Source organism: Anolis sagrei, chromosome 6, assembly GCF_037176765.1.
Source record: "Anolis sagrei isolate rAnoSag1 chromosome 6, rAnoSag1.mat, whole genome shotgun sequence".
Lineage (NCBI taxonomy): Eukaryota > Metazoa > Chordata > Lepidosauria > Squamata > Dactyloidae > Anolis > Anolis sagrei.
The window spans coordinates 46,086,920-46,110,478 of NC_090026.1; the positions used below are offsets into that span (position 1 = coordinate 46,086,920).

Sequence of the window (23,559 nt, forward strand, 5' to 3'; positions counted from 1 at the left end):
TTATATGTTGATGTTACATTTTTTTTGGTTTTCCGTAACACCCTTTCCCAAAATATATCTTTTTCCATAAAGCCCTCTCTTTGATCTTTATTGAAGTGTTCTCTTAACTGAAAATAGTGAAGCCACGAGAATGCTGCGAATTCCCTGGTCAGCTCTTCTTTTGATTTCAGTTGGAGTTTGCCATCTTTCTTCTTGGTTGCCGTTCTGTAAGTGGGCCAATTTCTCCATCCTAGTAACCTTCTTTGCTCCCCTTCTAGGGGGGATAGCCACATGGGTTTTTGTCCTGGATATAGGTTTCTTTTGTATTTATTCCAGATTCTCAGGAGAGGTCTCCTTAATGCGTGGTTGTTAAAAGACTTTTCCTTCCTAGTTTGATCTTGCCATAGGTAGGCGTGCCAACCTACTCTTAGATTAAACCCTTCGAGCGTTAGCATTTTGTCTTTTTCAAGGAGGATCCAGTCCTTAATCCAGGTTAACGCACAGGCGTCATGGTAGAGGGTCAGGTCCGGAAGGCCTAGCCCTCCTCTCGTGGTTGCATCAACCATGTGGATGTGTTTTATCCTGGGTTTCTTCCCGCTCCAGATAAATGCTCTTACAATCTTATTCCAATTTTTGAATGGGGTTTTGTTTTGTACAATTGGAAGGTTTTGGAAGAGAAAGAGAGCTCTAGGAAGGATGTTCATTTTTATAATAGCGATTCTCCCAAGTAGAGATATTTTTAGATTGGACCAGTTCTTCAGATCTTCTTTAATCTTCTTCCAGACTGGTTCATAATTATTCCTAAAGAGCTGGGAGTTATTGGCAGAGATGATTATACCTAAGTACCTTAATTTGGAAACTATCGGCATACCCGTCTGGAGTTTGAGTTCTTCCTGGTGTTCTTTTTTAATATTTTTTGTTAAGATTTTAGACTTCTCCTTGTTGATCCTAAAGCCTGCTAAGGATCCATATTCCTCTATCTTTGAGAGCCATAAATGAGCCTGTTTTCTTGGATTTTCTATGACGCATATCAAGTCGTCTGCGAAGGCTCGGAATCTTAGTGCATACTTGCTGACGCTTAATGGTGAGATGGATTTGTCGGATCTGAGGTTTCTTAACAAAATCTCTAAAGATAAAATAAAAATGAGAGGGGAAAGAGGGCAGCCCTGTCTAGAGCCTTTCTTTATGGTTATCTTTTCTGAAGGGCATCCATTTATCCATATGGTGGCATGTTGTTCCTTATAAATTGCTTTCAAGGCGTTGATGAAGCTGTGCCCAAAGTCCATCTCTTCTAGGATTGATAAGAAAAATTCCCATCTCAAGTTGTCGAACGCCTTCTCGGCGTCGACCGCAATGAATGCTACCTCGATCTGGTGATGGTAGTCATAATATTCGATTAAATCCAAGATGTTTCTTATGTTCTCATTCATTTGTCTCCCTGGGAGGAAACCTGTTTGTTCTTCGCCTATCCATTTGGATAGGTAGGTCTTCAATCTCTCACTTAATATTGATGTAAATATTTTGTAATCTTGGTTAAGTAGAGAGATGGGCCTATAATTTTTCACTCCCGATGCGTCCGTGTTTTCTTTATGTATGACCGTGATGTTGGCTTCCTTCCATGAGTCGGGGATCGTCTTTTCCGACATTGCTGTATTCATGGTTCTCTTCAGATAGGGGATAATTACCTCGCTCAGGGTTTTGTAATAGGTAGCCGTGAACCCGTCTGGGCCTGGAGCTTTCGATGGTTTCTGTTTTTTGATCGCTTTTCTTAACTGCAGTTCCTATTGTGCCACTATGACACTTAAAACATGACCTGATCCCAGCATTTATTCTACAGGAATGCTAGTTGGCTTCTGCTTTAATAAGCTTCTAGCTCAACACCACATCTTATTTACCATCTATGAGATCTTCTATACAACCCCAATGAGAAGAAGAGGAGAAAGTACAAGAATTGATAGGATTAAGGGAAGTTATCCTCTATTCCAATGGCTCCCACTTTTGGTCCCCCAAGCGTTTTGGAGGATTCCCACAATTCTCAACAGTTGAGAAGCTGGCTGGGACTTCTGGGAGTTGAAGTTCAAAACAGCTGGAGGACCAAAGGTTGGGAACAATTGCTCTAGTCACTAGAATTTAGTATGAGAGCCCTGGAGTTATCACTTACCATCTATTTCTTGCCCAATAGAAAGTCCAGCCCATTTTCTCTGAAAGAAAAAGCAAGAAAAATATCAACAACTTATCCTCATTCAATAGTTTTGTGCATTCCTGCCCCACATTTTAACCCTGGTTACTGTGTCATTGTGTTTAAAGCATTATTATTAATATCCAAATTAACACATTGTTTCGCTCTTTATCTTTCAGTCTATTCTTGCTTGTGAGTTTTGGTTCCCTCTTTCCCTAACCAAATTTTTTCTACTTTATTCTTCTCATTCTGTGCAATTTCCCCCATGGCTCCCTTTATCTGAAATGGCGAGAGTCAGTATGTACAAGTCATCCCATTTTAACATTTGACCAAAAATATTTTTTCTCAATACGCAATCAATAGAATAAAGTTTCCCCCATTATTTATCCTTTTGATACAGTATTAGATTTTAAAAGAACCTTGCTTAGTTATATCACAGATGTAACATATGTTGTTTATTATTCAGAAATAATTATTTTTATTTCTAGACTGATCCCTTCCACAACTCAAGAGTGGCAACAAAATCTCATTATTCATTATAGTGGCAATACATAACTTTCATTATTTTTGAGACATTTGAACAGAGGTTTTCCACAGGGCATACAAATGAGATATAAAGTTGAATCTATTGAGCAAATAACATTTTCTTCATTCTCTTAAACTATAGTTTCTTAAAAAGAGAAAATATATATTTGCTCTGCATTATTATGTTTTGGGGGGAGGGGGAACTTCACATTTAGTTATTCCTCAAGCTATTCCGGGCTATGTTTGTAGAAGCAAAGTGCTAGCTGACTCTGCTGGAGCTTAGGGAAGATATGAGAAATACTCACACATTACAAAATCTTGCTGTTAAATATTTGATATTGGTGCTACTTTTGACAGATTTCTGTATAGAAATTTTCAAGTAGTAGATAATCAGGAAGACACTGAATTTCTTCCTTACAGAAGGTGCATACATACAGATTTTACAAAGGATTCCACGGAATTCCAGTACTGCTTTCCTGGAACATCTACATCCCTATGCACCACACTGCATGTCATTAACTATTCTGAAGTCTTGACATGCCGTCATCAGCGATACTATGGTTTATGGAATGCAGCACACAACAGTATTAATCCTTTCTGAGGTCAAGATAGATTTCACAGATCAAGAGGTCAAGGTAGACTTCATAGGTCCCTACTCACATTTTCCGCTTATCTCCCATATAAGAAGATACTTGTCCTACAATCCATTAATGTCCCTAGGAGGAACATTCTTCCTCATTTCACTGAGCTAGTTCCTTTTCTTAAAAAAATAACTTCTAGAATCAATACCCATTTTACCCCAAGAGAAAGAAAAAGTTAAAATCATACCTGTGGTAGACTGAAGGCAATGGTGCCTGGAACAACTGAGGAATGACTTCTTAGTGTAAAAATGTATTTGTGGTTTGGTGAGGTTTTCACTACCACATGCCTACAGGGGAAGAGAGAGCAGAAGAAAATAGAATGCCATACTTCTAAAAATTGAGTTATGCAAAATTGATTCCTTTTCTGTGAAAATTAACCCTCAAAAAATAAGAATCAGATGCACAATTACAAGCAGTCCCCAAATTACAAACATCTGATTTACAAATTACTCCTAGTTAAGAACGGGATTAGACAACACAAAGTGAGATACGTCTACCCCTAGGATGGGAAAATCAGTCCTGACAGCGTTATTATGGGGAAAGGTACTCCACTGAAGATTAATCACCAATCCTTGTTTCCACAAGTCAGGTTTTTCAAAATTCAATTATCACAGGACAGAAAGTGAGGTGAAATCTTCTGAACAAGGGCACTGACAGCAAAACAAACACCACAGGGGTGCTAACCTTTCCTTATGCTATCTAAACCTTTTATTTTATAGATATAGATAGAGATTTAGATATAGAAAAAAGAAAAGGCACATTTTAAAGTGTAACTCCACACACACACACACAAACATATATATATAAATGCTCCGTGCGTCGTGAGCACGTTAAAAACAAAATAACCAATAAATTAAAACACACCAAAATTTGGCAACACAATGTCTCACAACACAAGGTGTGACCAACAATCATAAAAATAGACAAAACCAGTAAAAACACTTAGAAATTGAAAAAAAGGATAAAATCACACAGTGCATGCATGCAAGCCCCTCATGAGGACACAGCAAGAGTGAGCGTGAGGGCTCCTCGCGCCTCTCACACGCGAAGTAACAGCTGCCCTTCCAACCGTCTCTCCTAAGGTCCCCACTTCACACTGTGTTTCCCAAACCTTTGTCTACCAATGCCCAAGGCACCTGAGACTTATTGTGGTAAAGGCATCTAAAGTTAAGGGTTTATTTCTGAGAGTGAGTTCACCAGGGAGTTAGTATAAAGATTAAACAAAGTGGGAGCAAGAACACAACCTTGCTTTACTCTCATAAATGAGGATATTGGTCTAGTCAAATGGCCTTCGTGGTTACATCTCACTCGCAGATGTGTTTTTTCATAAAGGCTGTGAATGAGAACCAGCAGGCGCCTGTCTATATTGGTGGTCTCAAGTCTGTTTCTTGAGATTGAGTCAAATGTAGACTTAAAATATATAAAGGCTGTATAAAGAGCTCCCTGAGAGGAAGAGGAATGTTTTTCTACTAAATGTTGCAATATTAAGCCCTGATCAATAGTTGAATATCCTATCCTAAAACTTGCTTGTTCCTCTCCTAAGAAGTTTTCTTCCTCCAACCAACTTAATAGTTTGTCTAGGAGATGACTAGCATACATTTTGCTGATGATGCTTAGAAGACTAATTGGTCTGTAGTTGGCAGGATCTGATCTATTGCCTTTTTTATAAATGGGGACAATTATTGCAAGCCCCCAGTTGGATGGTATATACAAGCAGATCGATCAATGTATGGACTACTAAGACTGGTGCCCACCATTCAGAGTTTTCTTTCAGCAGTTCAGGGGGCATATGATCACTTCCTGGGGCTTTGCCTGGTTTAAGTTCGGAAATGAGTCTGCCCATTTCAGATATTGAGAAAGGGGGCCAGTTTGGCAGACCATTAAGATCTTGTGATGTTAGTAAAACTTCAGCTTGCCTCCCTCTACTCATACTGCTAAATAATTTTCTCATGTTTTCACAGGGATGTGGAAGTCTAGCCCATGAGGATTGCTTTGCCAGCCCCTGGATACCATTTTCCAAAAGGCAGCTGTGTTGTGCATTTGCAAAGCATTGATTAGTTTCTGCCAGTTTTATCTCAATGCCTGCTTCTTTTTTTCCCTTAATTAAGTTTTTATATTTCTTTTTCAATAGCAGCCATTCTGCAGGTAGTGATGGCAAGTCTAACTTCCTGTACTCTTTGTACTTTTCAATAGTACAAGTATTGGAATAATGATGAAAATACCAAACTAACACAAGCGTGGGAAACAAACACATAGAGACTATTTACAACTGTAATATTCATGTTTTCCAAAATAATTAGTCACATCCTCCAAAGGTCGTGTGAACAAACTTCAACATATCCAATATTGTCCCATGTGAATACAAGATGTGATAAAAAGTCTTGGGAAAACAACAAGGTTCCCAGGTGTTTATAGTCCTTGTTTCAGGAGGAGTATCCCTTCTTCAGGTTTCTTTCAAGGTTTCTTCATTCATTCAAAATAATATCTTCTGAGGCTTTATAAATTCCACTTACGGAATGAATGGCTCTGCTGCAAGATTTCAAAAAGGGTAGTGTACTACTGATTTCCATTAGCAAAGTCAGTAATACACTACTGCAAAAACATCAGAAGATGTACTATGCTCATATCAGGACCTCCTCATACAACTGCAAAAATGCCTGCAGTGCAACAACCATATTTAAAAACGCTCTTGCCACTTCACATCCAAACCTTGGTTTGACCAAGAGTATCTAGATATGAAGAATCTAGGCCCCCAATTTGGTGTCTCCCCCCCCTCCCACTTGTCACCCCCACAGGGCCCCTACCATCCTCGCCTTTGGGCCTACCCTCCCCCACCATGCCGAGACCTCGCGTGGGCCCTCCTTCCTTCCCTCTAGGTCTGTGTTTGATGGGGCTCTTTGTCAGCCCCATCAAACACAGACCTCTTCTGCTTCTTTTCCCCCTGGAAAGGTGGGCGGGTGGCTGCTTCGTGTGGACCCAGATAGATAGATAGATAGATACATACATACATACATACATAGATGAAGTTACACTTTAAAAATGCACCTTTTCTGACTTACCTACAAATTCAACTTAAGAACAAACCTCCTGAACCGATCTTGTTTGTAGTTTGGGGGCTGCCTGTATTTCCTGCAGAGTGTTCAAAAACTTCAAACAGTTCCTAGCTGGTTTACACTCAATAGGGTTGTTTCAACCTTTTTAAGTGTTGTTGTTTTTTTCACTTGTGGAAGAGAGATATAAAGAAGTGAATGGATCTTGGACTGTTCAACACCTGGTTGGTGAAAACCCAGCTTGGGGAGAACAATTTTCTGCTGAAAAAGGATCTGATGAGAAATTCTCGATGTCTGTTCTTTTCATGTACTTAACCAATGCATGGCTTGTACATATATAAAAACATGCATTATACAACCCCATACAAATTCTATCTTTGGATACAAATTACATTTATTTTGATGTCATGTGTAGGGGACTAGAGACTTATTTATTAACAAATCCCAACGCTTGCCACCAATTGTAATAGGATTGGATTATTTAAGTAAAATCAAAAGCTGGAAAAGCTGGAATGATCTTTTGGCAGGAAAACCTTTTAAAATGAACACTGGCTACCATCACATTTAAAGAAATGTTTAGCTTTTGGCTTGAAGTTTGTTTAGGCTAGAATGTTCTGGATTCGCACTCAGGGCTCTGTACTCTGAGGTAAAACTACAAAGATTTCTTTTTAAACAAACGCTGCTACCATTTAACTCTGTTTTCTTCAGTAAATTGCTTTGGAACTTCTCACACAGAGGCACACTTGAGACAGTGGTTGTGAACAAAGAACAATGTTGCTTATTTGAGAGAACTTTGACAATACAGGCACTAGCTTAGCGGTTGCAATATTGCATAGAAGTGTATGGTTACTCTTAAAATAGTTCAAAACTTAGTTCCTATAACTCATCTCCACTCCCTCAAGAAACTACTAGCAGGTTCCCCTCTGACTAGTATTCTTAAACTCCACAGACAGTCCTCTCCTTCTGGATCTGTCTCCTCCTCTAGTTATTCTATGTAATAGCTATAAATCTTCTAACTAATTAACTCTGCTGACTAACTGACCAACTTCTGGCTTCACTAACTCTCCTCAAAACCCCACTCTACTCTTCAAACACCAATCCCCTAACTCTTCACTCATCAAACCCAAATTCCAACTGAGCTGTCAGATTTTAAAACGCCCTACTTCAAGGCTTTTTTTCTCTTCCCTCCAGCTAAGCTCCACCCACTCTCTTCCAGCCAATTATACAACTTTCCACATTCCCTCCAGGCTGCTCCTAAGCTCTGCCCCTTTTAGGAACTGGAATGCTCTAAGATGGCTGCCTCCTTGCACCATCTCCTTAAAATGGCTGCTTAAACTTCCTGGGCCTTTTCCTGAGCTTTCTCTGCCTTAAGAGGTATTGAATTCATCACATCATGTAAATTAAAATAGAAAGCTATGGCCAACTGAAGTCTCACCAATTTCAACAGGACTAAGTGCAACTAACAGAGCTGCAATGTAGTCAACAGTCAAGACTTATTTCATATGACTAACAGTCACCTTTCTGAACATAAAGTATACATTTCTGGGACACTGCAATATAAATGCCCTATATATATATAATTGTAATGTTATCCTTCATTGCTGGAAAAAACTACAAAAATATGAAATGTGGCAGAGAAAGCCAGAAGCTTCTGCATCTCCCCTCCCTTCTACTGAATCATAAGCAAGAGTGCCAAAAATAGCATTATTTCACCAATGTACAGAGAAAGCAGAACGGCCTTTCCCCCTACACTGGTTGTCATGAGAACATTCTCATCTCTTCTTCATTTCCTACAAGGACATTTAAACCCAAATATGACAGGCATTATTGAAAAGGACAACATTTTTTCCTATGGTATGTTCTTATCACTGTAAATGTTTTAGTAATACAATATATACAGTCATATAATCTTTTATGCTGCTACATCCCAATTCTTCTGACTGACATCTCAATGAGGCCACATACCATGTCACAGAGAAAAGGGATCAGTTTTGTGTCCCTCCACTTTCATCTCATTACCATCTAACTGTATCATTCGTTATGTTCTTTTTGACATCAACAGGGAAAGAGCAGCTCTGGGGAGGAGGAATATATACAATGGCAATGTATCCCAATGCCTTCCCTGCCTCCATTTTCTCACTTCAGGAGAGTGGATCAGAAGAATTCCACAACTCACACATCATGCTTTTGGCTTGGTTGGTGCCAGTCCCCTGTGCAAACCAGACAGAGATAAAAAGCAAATGTGTGGTAGAATCCTCTGCACCAGCATCAAAGACTTTAAGAAACACTGAATGTGTCATGCCTACCCACAGTGTCTTATTTTCTCTTTCGTAACACACAATGATTCATCCTTTATAAAAACTAGAGCTAGGAAAAGCCACTTTCCAATTTCTGGTCAAAAATTGCAATTAGCATTCTGTCAAAACTGCATATATGATATCTCCCAAAACAAGAGCTCTAACACTGATTGATTCATGTAATTCCCCTACTTTAGTCTCTCCTTCTAGAAGAGTAATCTCTCATTTAAGTTTATAGTAAGATAACAAAAACTCACAAGCCAGACTGAAAGTCCTTTTCATTGACCACAGCACAGTTGCTTAGGGAGAGTTCATCTGTGGGACATCTCGCAGCTTGCATAGTCTGTGATGGTATCAGGAAAGAAAGAAGGAAAATATTAGCAATGAGTCATAAAAGGGATTACAGATACATTATTGTTTTGCTTTCTAAAGTCCACTTTTAAAAATTATGTCAAGTGTGTGGCCAAGAGTTATTTTGAGAAAACCAACACTTAGTGGAATTAAATTGTTCCTCACTTTGGATGATTCATACAACTTATTATTATTATTATTATTATTATTATTATTATTATTATTATTCTCCGCTTTAGTTCCCCCAAAGGGAACTCAAAATTAGTACATCAAGGACAAGAGTTCTACAGTGCAATTTCTTCTTTGTGTAGTAGTTCACCATACACAAACCTGTCCTTTATTAAATTTATATCATGCCTTTCCACAAGAAAATTCTCAAAACACTTAACAGCCAGATGAATAAACCAAAAATATAAACATCAACCATCTAAATCAAAACCTTTTTATCATTAGCTCAGAAAGCAAAAGCTAAAAATCAGTATCCTTTTGGACTAAAAAACTTGATTAGATGTATAGCCCCACAATTGCTCAAAGTTTAATAGTGTGGTTCTTTTTTGTAAGAGAATTCTACAACTAAGGGTATAGATGGAATAATTCTCATTCTAGGGATCACTAACTATACTTTAAGAAATATTTCATATGCAATATGTTGGTTCCATTACACCATCCCACTTCCACTGCAATCTGTTGTCTTCCCAGTCAGCTGAAGCTTCCAAACTGACTTCAGTATAACAGGCCCTTCATTCATGAGGGTTCAACACAGACCAGCATAGCAGTGATTATATCAAACCCAGATTGTCAGACTCCCCTATGACCAGGATATTATTTTTCCTTGCTTTGGAGAAGGAAAAAAACAAAGAAGTAAAGAGACACTGCCAACTGCCTGACAACATAGTAAATTAAGTGTACAGTAGCAGAAGAGAAGGCTAAGAGCAGACATGATGGCCATGTATAAATATGTGAGGGGAAGTCATAGGGAGGAGGGAGAAAGTTTGTTTTCTCCTGCCCTGGAGACTAGGATGTGGAACAATGGCTTCAAACTACAGGAAAGGAGATTCCATCTGAACATTAGGAATGCAATGGACTCTGCCATTGCAAAAATCTCCTTCGAATCCTCCTTCTTCAAAAGTAGTGAAGGACAATAACACAGAAGGGGATCTTTGCTGTAGCTATGGCCTTGCTCTTCTCCTGCTTCCTTTCCTTCTTTTCTTTCTCCCACACTAGTGAGTGAGTGAGTGAGTGAAAATGCATACCTTTCCACTCCAATTCCATCACTTTTCCTACTCAAGTGAGTGAGTGAGATGGGGTTATGCATGTGCCCTCCCTCCTTGCCCCACCATATCCCACACCTAACTATGAGAGCTGTTCGGCAGCAGAATTCTCTGCCCCGGACTGTGGTGGAGGCTCCTTCGTTGGAGGCTTTTGAACAGAAGCTGGATGGCCATCTGTCGGGGGAGATTTTAATGCATTTTCCTGCTTCTTGGCAGGGGGTTGGACTGGATGGCCCACGAAGTCTCTTCCAACTCAATGATTCTATGATCCTATGGCTTCTTTGGCCACACTCACTATAAGAGGGCTGCTTATTCCTGATAAGCCAGGATTTCCACAGATCTGACTTGTAGTGAGTGAACACATTTTCAAAGAGGATTATCTAGACATGCAAACATTATCACAATCTTTGTTCTGCAAAAAAAGTATTATTAAGAACTGTAGGTGCCAATAGCCAATATAAGTGATGCGAAGAACATTTCCACAAAATGCCATCAGTCCTTTCATAGAGCAACCTTATTCCTTTCCTCTTTCTCCATGCAAGACAGTCATTTTCATTATCTTTCTGGTTGTTAAACTCCAATCAGCATAAACAACTCTGGAATAAATGTCAGTTCCATCACTTTTACCCTATCTTGTAGCAACTTCAAATAGTTAGTGATCTCAAGGTATCATCTAATTTTGAGCCATTTTGCCACAAGAACACTGGACTACTTTCCTTAACTTTTAATGTACACACTGAAAAGATCTGAAATGCCTTAAAGAGCTCCAATGTTTGAACTTCCATGGTGTAAAAATGACTGAAAAGCACTATAAAACACAATTCAAGGACCAACTGAACACTTTCCCTATTGTAAAGAAGGACAGTCCAAATGTAAATATACTAAAAATGTGAAAGTCCACTTAAAAAAACTAAGAAAAAATAAGATTAAAACACATCAGTTTATTCTTCCAAACAAATCTATTATGAAGTCTGTTACTTCTTTTTATTTTTCCTCAGATAGAAAAAAATCAGCACCACAGGCAGCAGCAGTTTATATCTTTCTTAAATACAAGGTTTGTTTACATTTTACTTCCACAAAGACTTTTTATTTTTAGATATCACAAATATGCCATGTTGTTTATATATAACTTGTCATTGTTATTAAGGATTTTTATATGTTGCTAAGGTAGTAAATTAATTTTAATTTTGATATGATATGAGGAGCGACTTAAAGAGCTGGGCATGTTTAGCCTGCAGAAGAGAAGGCTAAGAGGAGACATGATGGCCATGTATAAATATGTGAGGGGAAGTCACAGGAAGGAGGGAGCAAGCCTGTTCTCTTCTGCCCTGGAGACTAGGACATGGAACAATGGTTTCAAACTACAGGAAATGCGATAACACCTGAACATGAGGAAGAACTTCCGAACTGCGAGAACTGTTCAGCAGTGGGACTCTGCCTGGGAGTGTGTTGAAGGCTCCTTTGTTGGAGGCTTTTAAACAGAGGCTGGATGGGTGCTTTGAATGAGATTTTCCTGCTTCTTGGACTGGATGGCCCATGAGGTCTCTTCCAACTCTGTGATTCTATGATTCTATAGTATATTGATCTTTCCCATCTGTTTTTCCAATTAAAGCAAAGAACAGAGGGAGGTGTGATTTCTTTCCCCTTTGGTTTGAGGATTTCTAGAAACTGTATCACTCTCCAATCCTGAAGCTTTGCACCAGATTTCCAAAACAAGAGAATCCTCAACCCCTGTTCTATCCAGTCCTTAATAAACCAACACTGTAAAAGCAAAGAATTTACCTCTCAACACAGACTATTAAATTGACTTATACATATAGATAATAATTTATGACATTGATTTATGACATTGATAGGGAAAAATAATCAATTCTCTGCTTCTAAAACAGAATACAATTTAAATAGTGTTATGAACTATATACACAGAGAGCATTACAACCTGACAGATATTGTACATACAAAACTATGGCATTTATTATTGTAAAAAGGAGATGACAAGATTAGCTCCGCCACAAGGCAAAGTGTGTATGCATGCATATCAGAAAAGATGTATGAGTAAGTTGCGACGTGTTGAGATGCAAAATGGATGAACCCAAAGCCATTTGAAAAGCTTTGCAGCAACTGAGGACTTGGATAGCTTAAGCTTTATTTCAGAAGAGCTAAAAACCTCAGAAGTGCTTTTGCAAACAAGTACAAAGTGAACAAAGCAAATGGCTCTGAATGTCAGATTCATTGTGGTTTTTCAAACGACACAGAGTTCAAGGAGGCACATGCCCAATAAAATCAGAAAAAATAAGTCAGTCCTCTTCAAAAAATAATGCAAGACAGAAAGCACGGCATCCTCTGAGCATATAAATGATTTTAGTGTTTTTCTTATTTGTTCCCTGCTTTATATGCTAGTCTTACCCTACCTACATTCAAATGGGGCTATAATTCCCCTACTTTTGGCTTTTTTCTGATTCTAGCTCCTGTTTGATAAAGTATACGCCTTATCTCCAATTATTTAGACCCCATTGTAAGATACCAAAATGACCAATTGAATTAATGGAACTTACATAAGTATTAACATATTAAGTTAATCTTGATTCAGTAGGGTTTCTCCAATTATGACTAGTATTTGGATTTTGGGTATTGCTTTCTCAATGTCACATATAACATGTGCTGGAGGAAGAAATGGAATGGAAAATACAAAATTATAATTAAACGGACATCATTATATGCCATGTCACATCAAGCATCGTCCCTCTTGAGCAGTGGAACAATGAGGTGTGAGGAAAGAAGCTATTAGTCTCCCTCTTACAGAGACATTATGGTGCCATTGTCCCATAATGTTGCCTGCTTATATTTGCAAAAGTCCTACAAAGACACCAAAGAACTCAATACTTAGGGGAAACCAGAGAGATATGTATAGAGAAACTGCCTTTCCTCTGGCCTCTTCTTGCCTTTCAGAAAATGTGATCAAAAAGATGACTGAGAGACAGAGGAATATGATATTCTGAGGTAGCTGATAGATGGGTTCACTTTCAGTTAGATACCAAGTGCCACCATTCACTGCCAAATCACTGCTATGCAATATGAACAAGCATCTTTACTGCAGTACATGTTATGTAAAGTGCAGAAGATTTTCTCAACCAGTTGTTTGTGCACGAGAAACACAGCACTTCTGGGAAATAAAGCATAAGATTTCCAGATGGGGCCTGATATTATGCTAAGCAGCTCATTTTTTCATGATTGCCTTGGGTGTTCAAAGGAAAATTAGAGACGAGCTGCAAAGGAACTAAGGAGAACAACTCTGTGACAGTTTGATGCTGTCTAGTGCTCAGGTTCTACTGTGGAATGTGCAGAGAAAATGTTTTCATAATCACTAATAAAATTTTCAAAAGGGAACTACAAGCCAACCGTGATTGCTTTTAAAGAAATGTTATACTGAAAACGATTCCAGGAGCAGAGATAGGAACTGACTGGTTGCAATCAATTGTATGTTTAGTGCAGTGGTTCCCAACCTGTTGTCCATGGACCACCAGTGGTCCGCAAGAACAAAAATATGGTCCGCAGCCTCACCATTACTACACCATTGTCTCGAAACCACATGGCAATGAGAGCGACTGGTCTCTTATAGTGCTGAGGCAACAGAGATCTCAGGAGGGGAGAAGTTGACTACACACAAAAGATTATTACTATCACATCAACTCCAGATTATTAAATATGGCTTTCTGTGGGTGAGCAGATGGCGACTACTGGATGGCATATGTTCTGTATCAGAAACTATAGCTGATGTGGTCTATCTAATGCAATTTTCTAAATCAGTACCCCAAATAACCAAACCAAATCTAAAGTTGACCAAAAAAAGATTTGTAACCCTTTTGGTACTAAAGTGGTCCCTGTTTAAGTGGTCCCTGGTCAAGTGGTCCCTGGTCAAAAAAGGCCGGTAACCACAGATTTAGTGGATTATCAGTTTAGTGGATTTTCTAATTAGGAAGGGCAACATTTTAAGTAAAATGATTGACTTAAGTTGGCATTTCAGCAGTAAATTAATTCCAGAATTAAGCTAATTAAGTATTAATTAGCTAAATGGGAGGTTGTGCTAAACCGCCAACCACTTTTACTTTTTCCAGCTGGGCCCTTATCCAAAGCCTAATTTTACAAAACTACTTCTTGCTTTTGAAATTCCCTCATGGTTTGGGAATTGCAAGAGTTAGATCACATGATCCAAGCGTTAAAAAATAAAGATATGAAATCATACAGAAAAGAAAAAGGGAAAGCAACACAAGGGGTTTTCATAGGGGTGGATTAAGTAAAGTTAAAAGTTTTCCCCTGACATTTAGTTCAGTCATGTCCAACTCTGGGGGTTGGTGCTCATTTCCATGTATAAGCTGAAGAGCCGGCGTTGTCCGTAGACACCTTCAAGGTCATGTGGCCAGCATGACTGCATGGAGCACCATTACCTTCCTGTTGGAACGGTGCCTATTGATCTACTCACATTTGCATGTTTTTGAACTGCTAGATTGGCAGAAGCTGGGGCTAACAGCAAGAGCTCATGCTGCTCCCCGGATTCCAACCTGTGACCTTTTAGTCAGCAAGTTCAGCAGCTCAGCGCTTTAACTCACTGCGCCACCGGGGGCTCCTAGGGGTGGATTAGAAATCAATTTTTTAAAAATTCATGCTGTTGGTTCCTTCTCTCCAAGGCTCAAAACAGAAATAATAACCTAAAAATATGGATGGCATTTTCTGCTTCATTTTGGTAAGGCAGTTCACTTAAATCTGAATGGGAATTGAACAGTTTTTAATAACTGAGTTTCTTTCTTTTAACATACATGCAATTGACTTCAATATTTAACTATAAACTCCCAGTCCTTTCTCTAAAAACTCTATCTTGCCCAAGAGATACAAAATTAAGGGCATAACATAGTAATACCTCATCTCTGAACCAAGACTGCAGCAAGCATATGGCAATTGTGAAGAAGAAAGCAAATTAAAAAGGAAACACCCCATTAATTAAATCTGCCTGGAGCCTTCAAGTCACCCATACTTGCCCGATGCCCAACCACTGTAGCCATAGTGGAACACGAAGTCTCTTGGAGATTTAGATGCTATTTTATAACCTGCTCTGCAGGGATTAGTGAGTTAAGCTTCTCCTATGTCAGATGAAGAACATCTCTCTCAAACCACAAATAGTAAATGGAATCACCTAAATACAGTAATAGAGAGCCAGCAATTTTGTAAAAAAGGGAAGGACCTACATGTAACGTCATGATCAGGAATTCATTTATTTTTCTTGTAGGGATCTAGAATCAACTATATCTGCAAGTCTTAGATAACTTGTTTGCACTGAATTTTCTTTAGCCTGATCACCCACGCATACACTCAAAACAATTCTGCCAGTGACTCATTAAAATGCTGCAATTAATGTTTAGGAATGACAAGTCTATTGAGGACTACCAGGCATCTTCAGATTGCTAGATTGTGTGAATCTCTAAGAACTTACTTTATTTTTAATAAAGAATACACACTTTGGGGAAATGGTCATTCCTGCATCCCTACTTCTGGTCTGGAAAGTCTAACCTTAGCTCCTACAAATGTGTGGTTTACGGCTGTCTCGTGTTTCTCTCATACAGCTTTTCTGCCCAAATCTGGCTTTGTCCCCGAATTTGACCAAATTATCCTCTTGAAAGTCTCAACCAAGTTTTTGGCCTTCTCTATAGCCAACACCTTCTTCTTCTTAACCGCCTTGAGTTACCAACAAGGCTGAGAAAAGCAAAATACAAGTATAGTAAATAAATAAATAAATAAATTCCTTTCTGCTGTCTTTGATACAGTTAGTCACTCTGTCCCAACTTCTACAAGACATTTCCACATTTTGGCAAAACAGTATCTTCTGTTCTACTTAGGTGCTTAATCACCACCACAAGACAGAACCAAGACTTACTGCCTCACCTTTGTAGCATCTCGAAACTCTGACAATACTCTGACAAAACTCTGACAAACTCTCCCCAAAAATTAGACCCATAACTAAATAATATTTCATTCTATTAAAAAAAAATTACAGAAATATTATCCACTCCTCTTGTGGCTTCCATACTTAAATTCTCTCACTGAATTCCAATCTTATATTTTATTGACAGCCTTTGGCCTTATCTTCAAAACACTCCCTGGCCTTCTACCATATCCCTTCTCGTGACATATACTCAGTCAACTCTATACTGCACTTAAGCATCTCTTCCTCTCTAGGGTGACAAAGCCTGTTTCCTCATTCACCTTACATCATGGGTTGGCTCCCAGAATGCTTCCATCCTTTATCTTCAATTTCGCCTCAAAATCGACCTGAGTGCACATGCCATTATACTGTACCTCATTTTAAGGAAACCAGTGCACATATATGAACATCCACAGTTTAAACTGTGGAAGGTAAGTTTTTTTAACATGCTACCAAATCCCTCCTTTCCACAACGTTGCAAGATGTATGGTTTCAGGAGAAAATCCATTGTACCAAGTCTTGCGTTGCTACATTCTTCCCCTCATTTGTGGCACTGGAAGAATGACAAATTAGCTGTGGTCAAAGAACAAGGCTGCTTCGGGCAACACTCTCCTGTCAAAGCAGCATCAAACACATTTTCAGAGCCATACAGTTTGGGAAAATCAAGAGTTCAAAGCAGGGGTCTGCAAACGAAGGTCTGCAAAATGTAATTCATAAGTAGCAAACTTTTTAGGTGGTACAGCATCTTTTACTATTCCAAAATGGTGAAACATCCCAGGAACATCACAGATGTGGTCTCCAAGGTCATTTACCTGGTCCCCACCCTAAACTTTAGACTTAGGTTAAGGTTTTCCCTTGACATTAAATCCAGTCGTGTCTGACTCTGGGGGTTGGTGCTCATCTCCATTTCTAAGACAAAGAGTCGGCATTGTCTGTAGACACCTCCAAGGTCATGTGGCCAGCATGACTGCATGGAGCACCATCACCTTCCTGCTGGAGCAGCACCTATTGATCTACGCACATTTTCATGTTTTCGAACTGCTAGGTTGGCAGAAGCTGGGGTTAACAGCGGGAGCTCATGCCACTCCCCGGATTTGAACCTGCGACCTTCTGGTTAGCAAGTTCAGCAGCTCAGCACTGTGCCACCAGGGGCTCCATAACTTTAGACTTAGGGTCACCCTAAGTCTGAAACAGCTTGAAGACGTACAACAGCAATACTAATTAACCTGTCATCTCATCAGACAAAAGCAGGCCCACACTTCCCATTTAAATACTGATAAGCTTATGTTGGTTAAAATTGTTCTTAATATACAATATTTTATTGTTCTATCTTTTTTGTTTTTTGGAGGGTTGCTTTGTTTTTCTGCACTACAAATAAGAAATATGCATTGTGGATAGGAATTCGTGTTTTTTTTTTTCAAACTATAGTCCCTGTCGCCCAAACAGTCTGAGGAACTGTGAACCAGCCATCTATTTAAAGGGTTTGCGGACCCTTGGACTAAAGCATAAACCCACATCACTCCAATATGCCTTAGGGAAAATGCACTGTTGAGTTCTTGTTCTCTCCCTAGAGGCGAGAAGCAGTTGCTTCTCCAGAAGGTAGCAGATTGATTAGCTTCGGGAAAGACTTGTCAGAAAACAGAAATGTTCTTCTATCAGCAACACAATATCTCAGGAAGAGGTGAAAATGAAAAAAAATAGGACATGTGTGTGTAAGTATAGCACACTGCAAACAAACCTGTGTCGGCATCTAAGCAAAGTTATTTGTATTTTTATATTTAAAGACCACAATTACTTCTGTAATTCATAAGTAGCAAACTTTTTAGGTGGTACAGCATCTTTTACTATTCCAAAATGGTGAAACATCCCAGGAACATCACTCATTTATTAAGTAATTAAAAGGGACAGACAAATAAAGAAGGAAAGGGGAGATCTTTTAAAAGCTCCAAATGACAGATCACTTCTTTGAATGAGGATACAGGCTATATTTTGACATGTAGATTGGGATAGCAAAAGGAAACCAATGAAAGATCATACCAAATAAAGAAAAAGATGGTATGAAATTACAATATTTCTGCTCATTTATAGATCTAGAGGTGATAGAGAGATGAACAATTTCCAGGAATACTGAAGAAATGGAGAAAAACACAAGTTTAGGAGGTCAAATATATGCAGATTATACACTAAGAGATACTTTCAAACATTAACAATGTAATATGTGTTGTGCATGAATTAATTTAGCAGAAATTATCACACTTGATATTATAAAAAATAATGTTTATTCAAAAATTGTTACAAGTTGAATTTCTTTTTTTTAAAAAAAAAATTACTTGTTGTTGATACAAATATCCCAAATTGTAAAGAACATCTGAATTACAAAGAAACTATTTTGGCAGTGTATGAGAAGAAGATAAAACACAATAAGAAAGAAAGTTGCCAAAACAAAGAAAATTATTTTGCCTCCTCTAGTCCCCCATAGTGCCAAGCTAGATAACATTCAATCCCATAAAAGGACCTGAGAAAAGGAAATCAAAATCTGGAATTGCAATGATGTGGAATATTTATTTATTTATTTATTTATTTAGAAGTTTTATATACCGGTCTTCTCACCTCCGGGGAGGGACTCAGGCCGGTTCACAACAATACAAATACTGAACATATACCAAAAAAAAGTCTACCTGATAGTTTTTAGAAATAATGTTGGAGAAATAAATATAGGAACAGTTTTTTCAATATTTTACTGATCATTCTAAGACAAAATATTCCACAATCCATTTTTCTCAAACCTTCCAAACAAAAAAAGTATTCTGAAAAATTAAATAACCCTCCCATAATTTTGCCCCCTATTCTGGAAAACCTTGACATTTTTAGAGTGATACATTTCAGAGACAGTATAGATAGGTAAGGTAACTCATGGATAACTCATGGTTAATATCAGAATGAGCACATCATGATATTGACACTGAGATCATGCAATATGGTCTAAATAGCTGTTTCCAAAGAACTGTAAAGATGAATGTAACCACTAATGGAAGCACTCAATCCAGCACCCATTTTTGGACCCAATTCAAAGTACTCACTTTGATTTCTAAAGCTTCATGGCTTGGAATCTGAGAACCTAATGTTCATCTTCCCACATGGCTGTCCATCCCCCAAGAAAATGGCCTTTTAGTAATGGTGCTCCAGAGCAGAATTGTTTCCTCTAGTGCCAAAACTGATATTATCCAGCGTTTTAATGCCAATTAAATTTCTTTTTTACTTTTTCCCTAAATGCTTTTATCACTGTGGGTTTCTTACACTTCTGATTCTAGCTTCTGCTGTTTCCAGCTTATCGTGTTTCCAGCTTATCGTGTTTCTTGTATGTTCAGTGTGGTTTTGTAAGCCACTTCAGAAAGCAATTTGAAAAAGTGGGATATAAAGCCCTAAAAAACAAATAAAGACATGTGCTGTCTTACTCTGGTTTTAAAGTTTCATGTTGTATGATGCTCCACTAGATAAAGCAAATGGAATCAGAATAAAGGGATTATTACACAATGTGCTGGCGCAAGCAATTTAAATAGTAAGATTAAAAATACAGGACCAGATGAGAAGAATAATCCAAGTAACCTGAGTTCAGTTCATCCTTGCAGGTATAGCTGACCTGAAGAGATCTCTTTCCAATCATGTCTGATTAAGAGTTCTATGCAGGCTTGAAATCACACACATGTATATTAACCTTGCATAAGCTCACCCTTCTCTGGAAAAAGCAGTGCTGTTTTCTCGTTGCAAAAAACTCTCTGGCAAATATATCAAGAGAAGCACATTTCTACATCTAATTCATACATCAGGAAATAAGCGAGGAAAGAAAGCAAAGGGAGGGTTATCTAGTCTTTCTGGATATTTTGTTTGGAAGATTTGGGAAAAATTGATTGTGGAATATTTTGTCTTCAACTTTTTCCCTACTTAGCAGGAAACCTAAGCTTAACCTTTTCACAGTAACATAAACTTTTTGTCTATTCTTAAAACTTGTGTACAGTACTAAACAACCTAAAGAACAGCAGGCAATCTAAGGAACAGTGATGTGCCCCCAGGCTTTGGAAAACCTTAAATGGCTCCTTCCTTGTTGTCCCTCTAGCCAGCAAATGAAAACATTACTTTTTTAACAGGCTTTTAGGATTTAGTTTGCTCTATTTGAAATTTTATCTTCTGCCTTTTCATGGATTTTTGAATGGTTTAATTCTAGAGATTATCTAATTCCATTTAAAACTGTATGTATGTGTATATAAATATTACTGCTATCTTATGTATTTTAATCTGCATTTGTTTTAATATTTTGTATGGAGAAGCATTAAAAGGATTACATGTTATCCATCCTACATGAACATTGTTAATTTTTATGGAAATGGCTGAAAAGGCACTGGTAACAGGGGAAATGGTTTTATGTAAATGACCAAAAACTAGAATCTCAATGAAATGGGTAACGTGCCAGTGGATTGCACCATTCCATAATGCAGGTAGGGTTTCATACAATGGAAGAACCATGAATAGAAAAAAAACACACAAAATTGTTAATCCCTCCCATAAGGAGGACATAGTTATCTATGTAAAGAAACCTTTTTTTAAAAAAAATCTGGGGTTCTCCCTCATGCAAAACCTCAACTCCAATCAAAAGTAATACCAACAAGATTTTTTTCTATTTCAAGGCAAACAGGCCTGAGAAGTGCTATAATATGGAAGTTGTTGTACTTTAAGAATTTTGTTTGTATTCCCTGTAAATATATATATAGAGAGAGAGTGTTTATAATCATAACCAGAACCCAAAGAATTATGTAAGCTAGTTCTTGCCTCGTAAAGAGATTCTAGATTCACAAGAGCAGCTCACCAATTCATAATGATTTACATTAATGCACAGCAAAGGGTAGGCAGTTTTAATAAACAGGTTGCAAAGTGGGAGAAAGGATGTCACACAGAGATTGCTTCAAGTGCTTGAGCACACTTGAAGTAGCTATTTGGATTTCAGTTTAGGTCTGGAGAAATTATGGGAGCACCATCTGTTTTCCTCTATTAAAAGTATGTTTTTAATAGAGGAAAAGTATGTATGTTTCAGATAACTGCAATGGTAAATGTAATGGTTCTATTTTAAGTTATGTTAATTTGACCTATGTACTAATGTTTGTGTATTGTTTTAACTTACTTGATGTAAGCCGCCCTTATTCCCTTCTGGGAGAGGGAGGGGGATATAAATAAAATTATTATTATTATTATTATTATTATTACATATCTTTTCCATATATAGTACTAGTCATTTGCTAAAGACAACAGTCCCTCTGAAGATCTTGGAGAGAAAACTGCAAATCTCTCATTTCCTTAAAGAAAATCTTGACTCTGGAGACCAGAATGATCAGCCATAAAACTCAGTGTATGACCTTGGAAAAGCTAAACTTATACAGCCTCAGAAAAAAGCAATAGGAAACCTCTTCTGAATAAATCTTTATAAGAAACCCCTGTGACAGGATTGCCTTATGGTTGCCATAGAATGGCAACAATTTGAATGGATTACAAACCAGAGCAAATATTTGGTTTTAAATATACATATATTCAAAGTATGTCATGTAATTATGTATCAGTGTCGTGTTCCTATTTGTTTATTACATTTATACCTTGTCCTTCTATGAGGATTGTATACATCTTACTGAAAACTGGATATTTTGCTGGCAACAAGTGATGTACAAGTTTGGGGAATAGCAGAAGTAGAATTATGATGTCCTCCAGATGTTGTTGAACATTCCCATAATTCTTCACCATTGGCTATGCTTGCAAAGGCTTTGGGGAGTTGCAGTCTAACAACAGCTGGAGGGACACACAATTATCAGCCCAGGGCACAAGAACAAGGACAGCTTAGACTGGTAGTTCTACAGGGTGAGGCAGCATAACTTCCTTTTTTTAAAACTTAATAAAACCCATTGTATGAATCAGAATTTTTTATTTTTTTATAATGTAGGCTCATATCTAAAGTTTTGTTTTACATAGTTTTGAAGATCAAATTAGGTAGGTGACATCCCCCATTCTCCATACACTGAGTAAACTGATTTCTGGTGTTTGTCATGACTCTTGCCAGCATAGCAGGCATTATTGGCAATTTCTTCTTGGATGTTGGTCTTCAAATCTTGTAGGGTCCTTGGACCATTCACATAAACACGGGATTTCAAAAAACCCCATAGAAAAAAAATCACAAGAGGTCAAATCTGGACAGTCCAAATCCACTCGAAAAGTAGACCTCAATGGCAAAAGCACGCTCTTCACTGTTCCAACGCATGATAGCGACTGAACTGTGTCAGGACAAAACTTTATACTCCCGCCTCTCGAATGAGACCACTAGCTTTCATCTTCAACCAACTGAATGGCGCGCATTTTAAAAAAGGAAGTTATGCTGCCTCACCCTGTACAAAGACATATCTTGTAACCACATTTGTGTCAGTGAAACCTCAGACAGTGACTGGCTGAGCCTGTGTAGCAGCATAGAATCTGGTTCGCATACATTCCATCTGCTAAGAGTACAACTTTTTCAGTATGTTTGAAACTGATAAAAAGGAAATGTTAACCTCAGTCCCTAAAAAGAGTGGCTTTATGGGATAGGTTTAAATCAGGGATCAGAGGAAGCAGACATGCAGAGATGAAAGGTAGGACAAAGAACTGTGTAGCTTATGAAAGAATATAGAATGAATGAGAAACATAAGACCAAGGGAAGGATAGGTAGAAGAAAAAGCAAAAGAAATGGAGGAACTAAAAAGGGAGGCTTAAAAACATTTAAAGTGCTTAAGGTCTGGAAAAGGTATATAGAGAGGAAGGGTGATAAAAGTGCTACGGATAGTAACTGTGAGATAGTAGATATAAGGACGGCACCTAGGACAGCAGCCATCGAGATGACAAGTTGGTATATGGTGAACAGAAGTTGACATTAATATGGGATTTGGAATGGGGAGGGACACAAGGACAGAGTATACCTAGACCAAAATTTCACATAGGCTACAGTCAGGAGATGTGCGAACTCTTGAGAAAAAATAACTATATTAAGGCAAAGGGAATTTATACAGCTGGGGGAGCCAAAGAGACTTAAGAGATGATAGGTCTAGACCCTGACAATTAGCATCTGTCAGCTCTACTTTCTATCATCACTGACGTTAAAGGTGTTATAATGTTGAATTTCACATATCACTTTGCCAAACTAGTCAGTTTGGAGGCATTCAGATTTTCGTTTTTTAATTATATGTTTATGCACTCAAATTAGACATCATGAAATTCAAAACAACTTT

The 23,559-nt window shown here is 38.1% G+C and overlaps 1 protein-coding gene across 2 annotated transcripts in view; it reads right to left on the reverse strand.

The window, feature by feature from the left end:
• NSF (N-ethylmaleimide sensitive factor, vesicle fusing ATPase) overlaps window positions 1-23,559 on the reverse strand; it is a 91,114-nt gene that overhangs the window by 61,398 nt on the left and 6,157 nt on the right. For both annotated transcript variants that reach the window (XM_060781169.2, XM_060781170.2), the window contains exons 2-4: window positions 8,929-9,014; window positions 3,512-3,611; window positions 2,141-2,180 (exon numbers count right to left, since the gene is read on the reverse strand). In XM_060781169.2, coding sequence (XP_060637152.2) covers window positions 2,141-2,180; window positions 3,512-3,611; window positions 8,929-9,014 — 226 coding nt within the window. The remainder of the gene's footprint in view (window positions 1-2,140; window positions 2,181-3,511; window positions 3,612-8,928; window positions 9,015-23,559) is intronic.